Below are 16,697 nucleotides of genomic sequence, written 5' to 3' on the forward strand. Positions count from 1 at the left end.
TGAAAAGCGCTTTTAAATAAAATGTATTATTATTATTATTATTAAAGATGATTTTAAAGAAGGAAACTTTTAAGACACAAGAGTCTTTGGAGGTGGAAACTGATTCTGTGTGAGCGCAGCCAAAGACTCATCCCTCTGCTGTAGGCCATGAAAACATGGGACGTCTTCCCATACCGGGAGTTGAACCCGGGCCGCCTGGGTGAAAACCAGGAATCCTGACCGCTAGACCATATGGGACCACGATGGTTTGAGTTCTAGTCTGTCCTGCTGAGACGTCAGATGTGATAATACTAGAAGAGCAAAATCTGGATGACATGCACATGGTGGTTTCTATTAACCTGACTCTGTGTATAATGACCCAGCTCACTAAAGGTAAGATGAAGTAATAGAAAAGCTTTTAAAAAATTAAAATTAAAAGAATTATTAACCAAGACATGGTAGAGTGACACCTCTAAACCCTGCTATATCTACACAACAAATTCTCAAAGACAAAAAAAAATACTACCTGGTCCTCCTTCCATAAACAGTACAGAGTATACACAGTCAGAAGTCAAAACGTGACCATGAAGCTTTCAGGTTGTGGTTTAAATGAAAAAACTGAATCAGACTCATCTGGACTTGCTGTGTCTGTTTGTAGAAGACGTTTCCTCCAAGTGTTCAGCTCTAAATGGCTGGTGGAGGAGTTTATTAGTTTTATCTGTGGGTGGAGTCCACCTGAAGGTCACATGGTGTATGGATCTCACTGGATGTCCTGCAAGTCCTGCTGCAGGATCCTCACTGAACGACTCGACACTGAGTCACGCTCGGCAACAGGCAATTACTTCCTCGTTGTTTTAGAGCGTCCATGTGTAACACTGGACACAGCCAGGTGGACGCTTGATCAGAGCAACGTAACACGTGGAGAGAAAAATATAAAATCCAGAAAAACTATTTGAGCTTTAGCCACAGGTGAGACATAGATCAGACACGTCTAGATTAAATATACACTGCTGCTCAGACATCTGGACACGATGAATGACTCACTGATGATTAATGACTTGATTTGAAAGATCTGATTTTCAGAAATTTGAGAAAATCCTCTGATTGTTTGGTTTATTCCTGTTTTTTTTTTTTTTTTTCACCATTCCCTGAATCATCCCGTTAAAGATCAGTAGAGACGTAAGAAAGATCCAGAAGAGCTGGACAAAAGCAAAGACACATCAAAGATGAGAAACTGGATGGAGGAGACACCACAAACCTCTGGAAACAGATATTTCCAAACTGAAGTATCTCTAAATGAGACGTCAACGTGACAAAGAAAGTATAATTTAGAGATGTGCAGGTTTGTACAGAGGTGTCTTAGTACAGAACGTAACAGATTGTCTCCAGGATCTGGATGTTATGGACATTTCAATAGTTCATGTGTAGCAGACTGAACTTCTTCTTGGTCTGAGCCTTTGAAGCAAACTGAAGCCACTATCACGTCGTAGATATCGCTCCAACCTGAGCTCCAACTGTTCCACCACCTCCGCTGCTCTGTGATGTTGACAGCAGGGCAGACATTTGTATTCATGCTGTTTAGCAGCCATCAGCATGTAGCAGCACAAGCCAGGGTCTGTCAGATCAGGAAACATGAAATGATCTGGTTCCTGGTGTCGGTTGGCGTCATGGCCCCGCTGTGGAGACATTTACTCTAAGATCTTATTCAGATAAAGGAGATCAGTGTCATACGTTAGCCTCGACTGTAAAGCCCTATTAGTCATTTATCATCTCCAGGTGGAAAGATGAAGCAGATGTAACGTTTGTGTTGGTTTCTTTACGTCCGTCTGCTTGCAGCTTTATTACTGGAGCAACAGTGCAGCCGTCGCTGGTGGAGTAATAACGAGCTGCATTCATCACGATCAGAAGTGCTGATGTGAGATCATTAAGGAAGTCCCTCTGGCCGTCTGCTTCCTTACATAATGACCTGAACGGAGGAGCTGGTCCCAGAGCTGCTCTCCTGCTGCACCGCTGGAGGAAAACACAACAGCTTAGCGGCGTTAAAGAATCCAGTCCTGGTGGAGAGGTGCAGGTCTTGATTAGAGACTTGACTTGGTTTCTTTTCTTTTAGGCTCCTGTAATGAAAGATGGAAGACGAAGAATAGAAGAGAGGGACAAGGTCTCAGCATGGGGTCATGGTCTTCCTCCTGGTTCCTGAACCCAAGTTCTACAAACGTTGTCTTGGTCTGGAAACCATCAGCTGTGTCTAGAAACACTGAATATTTGCAGCAATATGGATGCAACTCACAGCCAGACACTATCTCCAGCAACTTTTATCACGTCTTCATTTTTGTGCTTTCTCAAAACACAGAGAAGAAGAAGAAGAAGAATCCCAGGAGCTGTGAACATCTCCTCAGAAATGACCTACAGAGACACCCTTGACTCTTCATCTAAACATCTGTCCCGGTCTTCATCGTTTTGGATGAAAAGAGACAGAGATTCTGATTCTCATTGGTTTAGCTTCATCTCATTGACCTCTCTCTGGTTGATAATCAGTGGTGTGATTTTTATATAACAAATTACAGACATGACTGATTCACGTAGTATTAAGATCCCAGACCTCTGACATCCCTACACATTACTAGAGGTCCCAGGTTAGACTAGTCCCGTGAGAACTGGGCTTTATTTTCAGCTTTGAAACTCACAGATGGCTGAATCAGCGCCCAGGTTACTAGTAGAGGTTGGGAGGTAGAACCTTCAGCTATCAGGTTCCTCTCCTGTGGAACCAGCTCCCAGTTTGGGTACTGGAGGAAGACATCCTCTCTACTTTTAAGGTCAGGCTTAAGACTTTCCTTTTAGATCAAGCTTATAGTTAGGGCTGGACTAAATCATCCCTTAGTGATGCTGCTATAGGCCTAGGCTGCTGGGGGACGATGCACTGAGCCCCTATCCTCTAACTTCTTATCTATTTTCTTCTCTATTACTACTCATGTAATCCTGTACTTCTACTCTGGAGATTTCAGGCCAGGTTTTGAATGAACTGAGTAGTAGACACTAAGTGAAACATTAAAAGTTGACGCAGATGATAACAGACGACAACTAAAACAAAATGATCTCAGAAAAAGATGCGTGTAGGACGTTCCCTTGGCTCCGTAGAAGATGACGGAGGACGCGTTGGACACGTCTAAACATGTCTTCTCCATCGATCACCTCTCGCTGCTGTTTGAGTTACAAACATTCACGTCGCTGTGTGTGAGAGCTTAAAGGAGAAGGAGAGGATTCTCTGCTCTCACCACACAGCTCTTCTTTTACACGGTGTAATCTCTCTCATCCACCCACTCTCTGTTTTATCTCTTTCTTCAAACCCCGCTGCATCTCCCTCTCTCTCCCTCTCTCTCTCTCCAAATCCTGCTTTATCCCAGGCAGGTAAGTAGAGCTCTGCTGTGGGCTTAATGAGCTGAGGAAGGGGCCCTGCTGGAGAAGACCGGCGTGATCACTGCAACCCCTGTTCCCATTTAGGGCCAGGTTTCGCTTCACAGGACACACAGAGAGAAAGAGAGAGGGAGGGGAGAGGGGGTGAGAGGGGGGTGAGGGAGAGACAGAGACAGAGATGGAGATGACAGAGAGGAAGAAAATGGAGAGGGAGTGATTTTAACAATGGCAAAGTAACACCATCCACCTGCTGCCCGGCTCGTCTCTCCTCTCCCTCCCTTTCATCGCCCACAACTTCATCATAATTCATCCCCGTCTCTCTCCCCGCCACAATCACACTATCTCTGTTTTCTTATGTGCCTCTTCAGGATTGGACAAGCTTCATTACCCCCTCTTTGATGTATTTCTTTCTTTTTCCTTTTTTTCTCTTTCTTCTCCTCTCCCCCTCCATTTCCCCAGCTCCTTTCAGCTCTCAGGTTTGTGGCTGGAGAAATTCGATCTTCCTCTGAGAGCTGTGTTCGTTTTGATGTTTTTATCTCATTTGTAGTTTCTGATTGTGTTTTTTCTTTCTGTGGCTTGCCGTCCATTTTTATAGTTGGGTGCGTTGCATTGATGTTTGGGACAGACAGGCTGCACGTTAATAAGAACACACCTCACTACTGTTTACATTCATCATCATAAAGTAAGAATTCATAACGGCTGTATCGCTACATGAAGGAATTTTCAGCTAAATGCAGAAATGTTAACGCTCTCAACATGTTGTATTTGGAAGTAACACTGTGTTTTGTGACATAAAATACTTAAACGAGTTTGTTCTACATTTCTGCGTAAAAATTATTTTCACACAAATCCTGAAAGTAGACAAGGAGAAGCCATGTCATGTTTGGAGATGAAACAACGCTGCATTCCAGCATCAGAACCTCATCCCTCCATTCAAAGCCTTTAAGAAAGGCAACTGGACTTGTAGACGAGTCTCTCCAGGACCTTCATGTAAAGTCAGTACAACCAGTCTGAAGTTGTTGAAGCCAGATGTGATGGGCTTCTTGGGCACTTTTTCCACAGCACCGGTATCCTTTCCAGCTTCAGACTCAGGTTGAAGATGAAGTGCAGGATGCCAGACAGCTGTGAAGCGCAAGTCCTCAGGACCCGGGGGTTGACATGCGATGATGTTCTTCCTTTTATTGTACTCCTCCTCTCTGTCCTTTTTAGGGATATCTTTTTGAGTCTTTGACAAAGGCCCAGTTGGGATATCCACATGTCCTGAGTGATTGTTTGATGTGTTTCTGTTACTTCTTCTTACTTATTTTCTATTGTGTATACAGTCTGTGCTCGGTGCAGAAGAGTTCTGATGACCCGCAGTTTGTGTTCCAGTTGGTGGTGGGAATCAAATAACAAATGCTGATCAGTGTGAAGTGGGAAGTGTGTGAAGGCCAAACTATCTCCGCTGACGTCCTCCCAAGTGGACTTGATGTTGCTGTCCACTGGTTTAGCAACATCAAGTTCCTGAACCAGTGGATGGGAGTGGCTCCTGTGAAGGAGTTCAGGGCCCTGGGGCCTCATGTACGAAGGGTTTGTGCGTACAAAAACGTTCTGTACGTACTCGTTCACGGAAAAGTTCAGATGTATCAAGAGTGAAATGTCCGTGAACTTGTCCGTTCCTTCACCAACGTCATGTCTGGCGTACGCTGGCTTCTACAGATGTTGATCCTCTGGAGACACTTGGAGGTGATGCTGGGAAACTGTCATCAATGTGAAAACTATTAGTCCGACCGATCGGGACTGTGCCGATAGACCCTGAGCAGAGCCATGCCAGCCGTGTGGGACAGAGTTATACGTCCGTTATACGTTGTACATGAGGCCCCTGGTCTCTACCTCCTCCATGTAGAGATTGGCCACAATCGGTGACACTAGTGACCCCATTGCACAGCTGGGTTTTTGACTGTAGAATTGTAAATAGGTGGTCGTCAGGTACAGATCAAGCAACACGCAGACTTGGTCTGGAGTGAGGTTGGTTCTACGCCAAGGTGTCACCCTTTTGTAGTCGTTCCCATACTACTTGTGTGGCTTTTCTGGTGGGAATACACGTGAGCAGGGAGGTTACATCATAGGAAATGATGGTTTCTTCTGGACCCAGTGTGATGTTCCTGACTTTGTTGACAAAGTTGACAAGTTTTCAATGTGATGAGGAGTGTTGCCCACCAACAGAGACAGGATGGTTGCCAGGTGCTTAGTGATGTAAAAGGTGACAGAGCTTATGCTGGGATGGGTCGGAGTGGCTTAGCCCGGTTACAACTGGTAGTAAAGTAGTCTATCGATTGACTTCTCCTTTTCCAACTATTGTTAGTAGTTTATTATTTTGGTCTTGAAGTTGGGTCTCACTTCAGTGTCTTGTATGTAGCTTTGTCGCTAAAAAGATTGCTCACTTTGTGTGGTAATCCACTGTATTCAAAACCACTGAGCATCTTCCCTTGTCGGCCTGCAGGCTGGTGATGTCCTTGTCTTGTTGTAGTAACACTAGTGATGCCAGATTCTAGTCATTAACAGAAACAAGTTAAGCAAGTTTTCTGATGGGCTACACCGATAGAGTTAACTATTCAAACCTCAACTTCCCACCAGTCCTTCAGAAATGAAGAAGCGACTCGGATGAAACGTCTTGTCAAAAAAACTCTTGAACACTTTTTGGATATACCATGACCTGTATGACTGAGAACCTTCACAGACTCAACCCTCCATCAAACATGGGGGTGCTAATGTCCTGGTTTGGGCCTGTTCTGCTGCATCTGGACCAGGACGCTCTTGTCATCATTAATGGACCAATGAATTCTGAATTCTACCAGTGAACTCTAAAAGAAAATGTCAGGACATCTGTCCATGAGCTGAATGTGAAGAGAAACTGGGTCATGCAGCAAGACAACGAGAACCAAGAATTCCACAATTATAATATTTCTGTTTCATGTATTAACTGGGTTCTGTTTGTCTACTTTCAGGAGTTGTGTGAAAATATTTTGAGTCATTTTTATGAAGAAATGTAGAAAATACTGAAGGACGCAACAACTTTGAAGCAGCTATGTTTATATCAATATACACACGACAGTGGACCAATGCACTCCACAACTGCAACACCATTAGCTGACGCTCCCTCTAAGATTAAATACTTTGGTCTGAAACACTCCCCTGACTAACAGGTCAAAGTTCTACATTTATGAGAGGAGTTCAGGTAAAGCTCCGCCCCCTCACCTGATTTACCTGAGAGAAACCAGGAAACAGTTTATTATTGTGTGAGACTAAAGAGAGACACAGACGATCGGATTCACCTTCAGACCAAACTAACACCTTCCTCTGAGTGAGTCCAGCTACAGGAGAGAAAAGTGGAAAACTACAACACTGCTGCTTCAAGCTGCTGACTCTCCACACACTGAAGGTGAGTTTGACCAAAAACAGGACTCAAAATCAAAGGAAGTTTCAGGGAAGTTAGTGGAAGATGGAGGAGAGCCATGACTGACTGGACTTTGTGTCTGCTGTGTTTCAGCTTCACTCAGAGACTAAATGGCTTCCAGATCAGAGGAGGATTTCTGCTGTCCGGTCTGTCAGGACGTCTTCAGAGATCCTGTTGTTCTGTCATGTAGCCACAGCTTCTGTAAAGTCTGTCTGAAGAACTGGTGGAGAGAGAAACCAACACACCAGTGTCCAGTTTGTATGAGAAGATCTTCAAGAGATGATCCACCTTTAAACTTGGTGTTGAGGAACCTGTGTGAGTCCTTCTTACAGGAGAGAGATCAGAGATCTCCAGAGTCTCTCTGCAGTCTGCACTCTGAGAAACTCAGACTCTTCTGTCTGGACCATCAGCAGCCAGTGTGTCTCGTCTGCAGAGATTCAAAAAAACACTCCAACCACAGATTCAGACCCATCGATGAAGCTGCATCGGAACTCCAGAAGAACCTTCAGGAAACTCTGGAGCCCTTAAAGGAGAAGTTAAAGGTTTGTGAAGAAGTTAAAGTGAAGTTTGATGAAACAGAAAAACACATCAAGGTCCAGGCCCGACACACAGAGAGGCAGATTAAGAAGCAGTTCAAGAAGCTTCACCAGTTTCTAGCAGAGGAAGAGGAGGCCAGGATGGCTGCACTGAGGGAGGAAGAGGAGCAGAAGAGTCAGATGATGAAGGAGAAGATGGAGACTCTGAGCAGAGAGATAGCAGCTCTTTCAGACACAGTCAGAGCCACAGAGGAGGAGCTGAGAGCTGAAGACGTCTCATTCCTGAACAACTACAAGGCTGCAGTGGAAAGAGTCCAGTGCTGCCCCCTGCTGGATGATCCACAGCTGCCCTCAGGAGCTCTGATAGACCAGGCCAAACATCTGGGCAACCTGACCTTCAACATCTGGAACAACATGAAGGACATGGTCTCCTACACTCCTGTCATTCTGGATCCAAACACTGCTCATCCAGGACTGATCCTGTCTGAAGATCTGACCAGTGTGAGAGGAGGAGATAAACAACATCTTCCTGATAATCCAGAGAGGTTTGATTATAACTGGTCTGTCCTGGGCTCTGAGGGCTTTAACTCAGGGACTCACAGCTGGGATGTTGAGGTTGGTTACATATGGTGGACACTGGGTCTGTTAGCAGAGTCTGTCCAGAGGAAGGGAGGCATACAATCTGGATTGTGGACAATATGGTTCGATGGATGTAAATACTCAGCATGGTCACCACCAGCTCCTTCCACCTACCTCTCAGTAAAGAAGAAGCTCCAGAGGATCAGAATGAATCTGGACTGGAACAGAGGAAATCTGTCGTTCTCTGATCTTGATACTAACACACACATACACACCTTCAGACACGCTTTCACTGAGAAGATGTTTCCATGCATTGGGACTAGGGATAAAGTGAAGATATTACCAGTGAATCAGATCGGTTAGAGATAAACATTATGATTATAAATGTGTATTGGGCTGTAACAACTAATCAATGTCAGTGATCATATAAATTGTAGTTTTGTCGTCATTGTGTTAAAGAAGAACAAGATGAATGTTTAGGAACGGCCAAGTCAAAGTCCTGACCTTAATCCAATAGAAATGTTGTGGAAGGACCTGAAGCAAGCAGTTGATGTGAGGAAACCCACCAACATCTCAGAACTGAAGTGGTTCTGTTCTGAGGAATGGGCTAAAATTCCTCCAAGCTGCTGTAGACCACTGATCAGCTGTTACCAGAAACATTTAGTTACAAGGAGGTCACAGCAGATACTGGAGACAAGGAGGACATGATATGAACACATGATTCATTATCTTTAAAACATAAATACACAAGTCTAATATTTCTGTTTCATGTGTTGATTAGGTTCTCTTTGTCTCTTTGTCTCCTTTCAGGACTTGTTTGAAAATGTTTTGAGTCATTTTATGGATAAATGTAGAAAATACTGAAGGATGCAACAACTTTTAAACAACACTGTTTCTTTCAACATACACATAACATAATGTAGGTTTTACCGACTTTAACACCTCACTGATGTGAACAAATGATTAATTTCCTTCAATAAAAAAACACATAAATGTAATATTCCTGTTTCATGTCTTTGTTTGGGTTCTCCTTGTCTACGCTGTCAGTTTTATGAAGAATTGTAGAAAATGAAGGACGCAAAAACATTTAACCTCATGACTATTTAGATTAATCATCATAAGATAAGATATCATTCAGCGAAGTGCTAACATGCTGTCATTCCAGTATAATAGTTGTATTTTCCTCTAACAGTGTGATTTATGACATAAAATGAATCAGTAAATACATGTAAATCCTCAAACACATTCTGTACTAAACCTTCTTCAATAACAACTGTGGAACTGATTCAACAGATCTTAAGAACATTTTAAATCCTTTAAAACTAACTTAAAGTTGTCAACATAACAGGTCGATTATTGCTATTGTCATGAAGAGGTGCTCTGGAACGTTTCAGGGAGAATCTAACTGTGTCTGAAAACAGTTTTTTAAAAGGTGTAACAAGAGAGACCATGAACTCAACAAAAGAAGAAGAAGAAGAGAGAGAAGATGACAGCGCTGAGCTTTGAAGCAAGGAGGTTGTACAGTGAGAAGGAAAGATTACTCCTCAGTAATGTTGTGTTCAATGAGGGAGAACCAGAGGAGAATAGATTCATGTTCTGGAGAAGAGGGCTTTACTGGCTGCAACGTTCTCCAAATCACTTCACATCAGTCAGAGCTACATTCAGACGTAAGCCTCAACCAGACAAGACCACTTCTTCTTCTTCGTCGTCTTCGTCTTCTTCTACTTCTTCTTGTCTGCCTCTCACACATGTTGGTGAAGGACAGTTTGGACGATGGCTGAGAGTCTGTAGTTCATCACTGTCAGTGTTTAATGCAGGAAACAGTGAAGGTGTAGAGGCCTGGATGGTGGATCCTAGCAGTGATGAACCTAAGAACATCCATACCATAATAACACTATGCTTGGTGTCCAACCTTCAGTGCTCGCCTGGTGGGACGTACATGGAGACCTAGTATGAGTTAAATAAAATGGCATAAAAAAAAAAAAAATGGACAATATGGACAAAAGTTGTTGTCCAGCTGGATAGAGTAGAGGATGAATGACGTCCTGTAGCTGTTCACTGTGGGAGTGGATCTGGATCAGTCTGTTGGAGAATGAGCTCCACTGTCCCTCTATAGTCTGGTGGAGTTAATGAGATGGATTGTGTATGATGGAGAGACGTTTGTCTAGTGTTCTCCTGTCCCTCACTGAGACAAACGTCTCCAACTCATGCTGATCAAGTGTCCAGCCTTTTGACTGATGTCCTTTCTGCTGGTGCTGCTCCCCCAACAAACCACAGCAAAGTCCAGACTGGTAGAAAGTATCCAGCAACTTCCTCAGGAACTAGAGTCTACTCAGGCCCTTTCTGTCCACATCATCACTGTTGTCCCTCCAGTCCAGTCTGCTGTTCATGTGGACTCCCAGTTTCTTATAGTGGTCCACTACTTCCACCTCCAGGTCCTGGATGGTGATGAGTTCCACTGGTGTCCTCTTCTTCCTGCAGTCAATGACCAGCTCCTTGGTCTTGTCCACATTCAGGACTAGGTGGTTTGCCTGGGACCACTCTACAAAGTCTCTGATCAGTGTCCTGTACTCCACCCCCTGTCCATCTTTAATACACCCAACCACTGCAGAGTCATCAGAGAACTTCTGCAGGTGTCAGGACCCAGAGCTGGACTGGAAATCAGAGGTGTAATGGTGAACAGAAATGGAGACAGGACAGTCCCCTGTGGTGCCCCCACATTACTGACAACAGTATCAGACAGGGAGCCCCCCAGCGCCCTTCCCACCATCCAGGTGAGAGTGATCACGGTGCAGCAGGTAGATGACAGCATCATTTACACCAGCATGAGGCTGATATGCAAACTGAAGAAGGTCCAAGACAGGGGTCACCAAGGGTCTCAGCTGAGCCAGGACGAGACTCTCCGCGACCTTCATGACATGTGACGTCAGTGCAACCGGTCTGAAGTCATTGAGGCCAGATGGGATGGGATTCTTGGGCACAACGCAGGATGTTTTCCATAGCAACGGTATCCTTTCCAGCTTCAGACTCAGTTTGAACATGAAGTGCAGGATGCTAGTCAGCTGTGACTTGGGCCATCCAGTCTGTGCTCGGTGCTGAAGAGTTCTGGTGACCCCCAGTTTGTGTTAACATCATAACAGATGCTGATCAGTGTGAGTGGGTTTCCTATACACTTCAGTGTTGAGGCTTCGGTCTTCTTCCACATGCACCAGACAGTCCAAGACAGCCAAACTACCTCTGCTGATGTCCTCCTGGGTGAATTTGTTGTTGCTGTCCACTGCATTGATGTGCTGTGTGGAAGATTCCACTTCCTGTGTCTTGATTTTAACCCAGGTGTTGTCCACATACCTGAACCAGAGGGTGGGGGTGTTTCCTGTGAAGGAGTCCAGGGCTCTGGTCTGTACCTCCTCCATGTAGAGATTGGCCACAATCGGTGACACTGGTGACCCAATCGCATAGCTGTGTTTCTGTCTGTACAATCCTCCATTGAGCTGGAAATACGTGGTTGTCAGGCACAGATAGAGCAACACGCAGACTTGTTCTCGGATGAGGGTGGTTCTACCTGCCATGGTGTCATCCTTTCGTAGTCTCTCCCTTACTACTCTTGTAGCTTCACTGGTAGGACTGCACATGAACAGGGAGGTTAGGATACAATGGTTTCTTCTGGACCCAGTGTGATGTTCCTGACATTATTGACTGGATACTCTTTGTCTACTTTCAGGACTGACGAAATGTAGAAAACACTGAAGGACGCAACAACTTTGAAGCAGTTCTGTTTCTATCAATATACAGCATAGCCTGGAGCAACTCACTCCACAACTTAAATACCTTCAAATGATTTCCTCCAAGATTAAATACTTTGGACTGAAACATTTCCCTGACTAACAGGTCCAACTACATTCATCAGAGGGTTCTAGTAAAGCTCCGCCCCCTCACCTGATTTACCTGAGACAAACCAGGAAACAGTTTATTATTGTGTGAGACTAAAGAGAGACACAGACGATGAGATTCACCTTCAGACCAAACTAACACCTTCCTCTGAGTGAGTCCAGCTACAGGAGAGAAAAGTGGAAAACTACAACACTGCTGCTTCAAGCTGCTGATTCTCCACACACTGAAGGTGAGTTTGACCAAAAACAGGACTCAAAGTCAAAGGAAGTTTCAGGGAAGTTAGTAGAAGATGGAGGAGAGCCATGACTGACTGGACTTTGTGTCTGCTGTGTTTCAGCTTCACTCAGAGACTAAATGGCTTCCAGATCAGAGGAGGATCTCTGCTGTCAGGTCTGTCAGGACGTCTTCAGAGATCCTGTTATTCTGTCATGTAGCCACAGCTTCTGTAAAGTCTGTCTGAAGGAGTGGTGGAGAGAGAAACCAACACACCAGTGTCCAGTTTGTATGAGAAGATCTTCTCGAGATGATCCACCTTTAAACTTGGCCTTGAGGAACCTGTGTGAGTCCTTCTTACAGGAGAGAGATCAGAGACCAGAGGATTTCTGCAGTCTGCACTCTGAAAAACTCAAACTCTTCTGTCTGGACCATCAGCAGCCAGTGTGTCTTATCTGCAGAGATTCAGAAAAACACTCCAACCACAGATTCAGTCCCATCGATGAAGCTGCACGACGGCACAAGGAGAACCTTCAGGAAACTCTGGACCACTTAAAGAAGAAGTTAAAGGTTTATGAACAAGTTAAAGTAAAGTTTGACGAAACAGAAAAACACATCAAGGTCCAGGCCCGACACACACAGAGGCAGATTAAGAAGCAGTTCAAGAAGCTTCACCAGTTTCTAGTAGAGGAAAAGGAGGCCAGGATGGCTGCACTGAGGGAGGAAGAGGAGCAGAAGAGTCAGATGATGAAGGAGAAGATGGAGACTCTGAGCAGAGAGATAGCAGCTCTTTCAGACACAGTCAGAGCCACAGAGGAGGAGCTGAGAGCTGAAGACGTCTCATTCCTGAACAACTACAAGGCTGCAGTGGAAAGAGTCCAGCGCTGCCCCCTGCTGGATGATCCACAGCTGCCCTCAGGAGCTCTGATAGACCAGGCCAAACATCTGGGCAACCTGACCTTCAACATCTGGAACAACATGAAGGACATGGTCTCCTACACTCCTGTCATTCTGGATCCAAACACTGCTGGAACAGATCTGATCCTGTCTGAAGATCTGACCAGTGTGAGATTAGGATACCAACATCTTCCTGATAATCCAGAGAGGATTGATTCTTACTGGTCTGTCCTGGGCTCTGAGGGCTTTAACTCAGGGACTCACAGCTGGAATGTTGATGTTGGAAATAACACAAGATGGCAAATGGGTGTGTTGGTGGAGTCTGACCACTGGAAGAGATGCATACGATCTGGATTATGGGGAATATGGTTCAATGAAGGTAGATACTTAGCAGATTCACCATCAGCTCCTCCCACTGTTCTCCCAGTGGAGAAGAAGCTCCAGAGGATCAGAGTGAATCTGGACTGGAACAGAGGAAATCTGTCGTTCTCTGATCTTGATACTAACAAACACATACACACCTTCACACACACTTTCACTGAGAGGATGTTTCCATATATTAACATTGCGGAGAATGTGAATATATTACCAGTGGAGGTCTCTGTGTCAGTTAATCCGATCAGTTAATATAAACAGGATGATTATGAATGTGTATTGTGCCATAAGAACTAATCGGTGTAAACGATCATAAAACCTGTAGTTTTGTCGTCATGATGTTAAAGAAGAACAAGATGAATGTTTAGGAACGGCCAAGTCAAAGTCTTTTTCCAGGGTCAGCAGCTCTCAGGGGGAGGTATATCTGTGTGTCATCTGCATAGCAATGAAAAGAAACATTGTGGTGTTCAATGATATGGCCAAGAGGGAGCATATTAATAGAAAATAAAATTGGACCTAAAATTGAACCTTGCGGTACACCACAGGTAATGTGAGCTGACGAAGAAGAAGAATTACCTGTGGTGACCGAGAAGGTTCTTTCTAAAAGACAAGAGTAAAACCAACCGAGTGCAGAGTCCTTGATGCCCACCCAGGTTTTAAGAAGGTTAATTAAAATGGAGTGATCTATAGTGTCAAAAGCTGCACTGAGGTCTAAAAGAATTAAAATTGCATTCTCTTGGAAATTGGCCTAAAATTGCTAAGAACAGAATGATCAAGGTTGGGTTTCTTTAAAAGGGGCTGGACCACAGCATGTTTAAAAGCAGAAGGATAAATACCGTCTTCTAAGGATTTGTTAATAATCGATCAAATACTGGGTCCAACTGTGATAAAAAACCTCTTTGAGAAATTTGATGGGAATAAAACCAAGACTGCATGTGGTTGATTCATATGGACTATGGTTTCTGCTAAAAAAAGACGACGATATTGGTTTAAAAGTGGTCAAATAATTATTAACGTCTCTTGTGGCCTGTAAAACACAGTCGGGGGGAGTTATCCGTTGTCTAATATTATTAACCCTTTTTATAAAAACATTTAAAAACTCCTCACAAAAGTCTTGTGACGCATTGTTAAAAGGACATGTGGATAAGGTGATGAGTGAATCTATTTCCGAGAATAAGGTTCTGGGGTTTGAGTGATTTGCTAAAATTATGTTAGAAAAGAAGGATGCTCTTGCTTCTTTAACTCCAGTTTGGTTCTTCATCATGGCAACTTTCCAAATGTCGTAGTACACAGTCAGACCAGTTTGTTTCCATTTTCTTTCCTTTCTTCCTACAGTCTCTTTTTAAATCTTGGATGGATTCATTGAGCCAAGACTGTGGTGTTTATTTGACTTTTTGTCTTTAAAAGGGGCAACAGAGTCCAGGATGTTTTTAGTTAGTTACAAGCAGATACTGGAAACAAGGAGGAAATTATATGAACACATGATTATTATCTTGAAAACATAAATACACAAGTCTAATATTTCTGTTTCACGTGTTATTTGGGTTCTTTTTGTCGACTTTTAGGACTTATTTGACAATGTTTTGAGTAATTTTATGAAGAAATGTAGATTATTCTGAAGGATGCAACAACTTTTAAACAACGCTCTTTCTTTCAATATACACATAACATAGTGTAGGCTTCACTGACTTTCACACCTCACTGATGTGAACAAATGATTAATTTTCTTCAATAAAAAAACACATAAATGTAATATTTCTATTTCATGTCTTTGTTTTGGTTCTCTTTATCTACTGAGTCATTTTATGAAGAAAGGTAGAAAATGAAGGACGCAAAAACATTTAACCTCATGACTATTTAGATTAATCATCATAAGATATTCAGCTAAGTGTTGACACGCTGTCATTCCAGTATAATAGCTGTATTTGCCTCTAACAGTGTGATTTATGACATAAAATGAATCAGTAAATACATTTAAATCCTCAAACACATTCTGTACTAAACCTTCTTCAATAACAACTGTGGAACTGATTCAACAGATCTTAACATTTCAAATCCTTTAAAACTAACTTAACGTTGTCAACATAACAGATAATACAATAGAAATCCTAATAATTGTTTTCTGATTATTGCTATTGTCATGAAGAGATGCTCTGGAACATTTCAGGGAGAATCTAACTGTGTCTGAAAACAGTTTTTTAAAAGGTGTAACGAGAGAGACCATGAACTGAACAAAAGAAGAAGAAGAAGAGAGAAAAGATGACAGCGCTGAGCTTTGAAGCAAGGAGGTTGTACAGTGAGAAGGAAAGATTACTCCTCAGTAATGTTGTGTTCAATGAGGGAGAACCAGAGGAGAATAGATTCATGTCCTGGAGATGAGGCCTTCACTTTTTCTCCAAATCACTTCACATCACTCACATCAACTGCAACTTCCTGGTTCCTCCCTGGTCCTCCTTCTATCTTCATCCATTCCACCAATCAGAAGACTGTCTCCATCAGGGGACTGGTTTTAAAGAGGCAGCTGTGTGTAGAGACAGAGGCAGATGAGCAGTTTGGCTCAGTGTCAGACAAAGTTGTTGTTAGCTGCCGGTTTAGAATCTGTGGAGCTACTTTTGTTTTCTCTGAAAGATTAGGATTATCGCTTTGGGCTCGATCAGAGTTGTGTTTTGATTTCATGTCACTGCATACGCTTAGAAGAATTGTGTCTGGTGACACTGAGTTTAGAGGAGCTACTCCCACCTGCCTGTTTTTCTTAGAGAGATTCATTGTGCTCTTTGCACATTAGACAAACATCTGAACCTCTTTCACACCTGCTTTATACATTTGAATTTAAAATACAAGTTCATCTATACCACATATTCCATCTATTTCTATTTTAGGGCTCCTAGTGGATCCAGTTTGAGGGGGGAGGAGTTATATCTCTCTGCCTTTGGGTGTCTCATGGTCTTAATTGTCCTAATCATCAACACCTGAGCAGGTGTGAATGAAGTCACATTCTGACGAGAGCGCACGTACAAATATAACACAGAAATAAAATCAAGTAAAGTGTCCAGCTGCCTCTCCCTCTCTCTCTCTCTTCTCTTTTTATTTGAACCAAAGGAAACAGATTTTCTCTCGGTCCCAGCTTTGTTTCCCCTGGTTTTTCTTCCATCTCTTTGTAGCGATGCCATAAAAACGCCTCCTCCTCCTCCTCCTCCTCCTCCTCCTCCTCCCCCCTCGTCTGTTCTCATGCTCGATGCTGCACCTGTGGCCAGCTGCTTCTCTCTGCTGCTTTGTCTGCGAGGCTCAGAAACCCAAAGCTGGACCGATCCGCTGGAAAAGACTCGACCGCTGGATTCCAAACATTCCCAGCGGGGTGGGGGTGGGGGTGGGGGTGGGGG

The 16,697-nt window shown here is 43.6% G+C and overlaps 2 protein-coding genes across 2 annotated transcripts; both read left to right on the top strand.

Annotated features, from left to right (window-relative positions):
• Positions 1–6,909: 6,909 nt before the first annotated feature.
• LOC311487435 (E3 ubiquitin-protein ligase TRIM35-like) lies at positions 6,910–8,492 on the top strand. The gene has a single exon (XM_084543701.1). The coding sequence runs from the start codon at positions 6,937–6,939 to the stop codon at positions 8,302–8,304; it is 1,368 nt and encodes a 455-aa protein (XP_084399827.1). The 5' UTR covers positions 6,910–6,936; the 3' UTR covers positions 8,305–8,492.
• Positions 8,493–12,186: 3,694 nt separating this feature from the next.
• Positions 12,187–16,392, top strand: LOC311487411 (E3 ubiquitin-protein ligase TRIM35-like; the record flags this gene model as incomplete). The annotated part of the gene is made up of 1 exon (XM_084543678.1): positions 12,187–16,392. The coding sequence occupies one exon, from the start codon at positions 12,187–12,189 to the stop codon at positions 13,567–13,569; it is 1,383 nt and encodes a 460-aa protein (XP_084399804.1). The 3' UTR covers positions 13,570–16,392.
• Between the last annotated feature and the right edge of the window lie 305 nt (positions 16,393–16,697).

The sequence above is a fragment of the Chelon labrosus genome, assembly GCF_963514085.1.
Source record: "Chelon labrosus genome assembly, chromosome: 4".
NCBI lineage: Eukaryota > Metazoa > Chordata > Actinopteri > Mugiliformes > Mugilidae > Chelon > Chelon labrosus.

Excerpts from the sequence above, each read along its gene's own strand:
- LOC311487435 (XM_084543701.1), top strand. The coding sequence starts at position 6,937 with ATGGCTTCCAGATCAGAGGAGGATTTCTGCTGTCCGGTCTGTCAGGAC.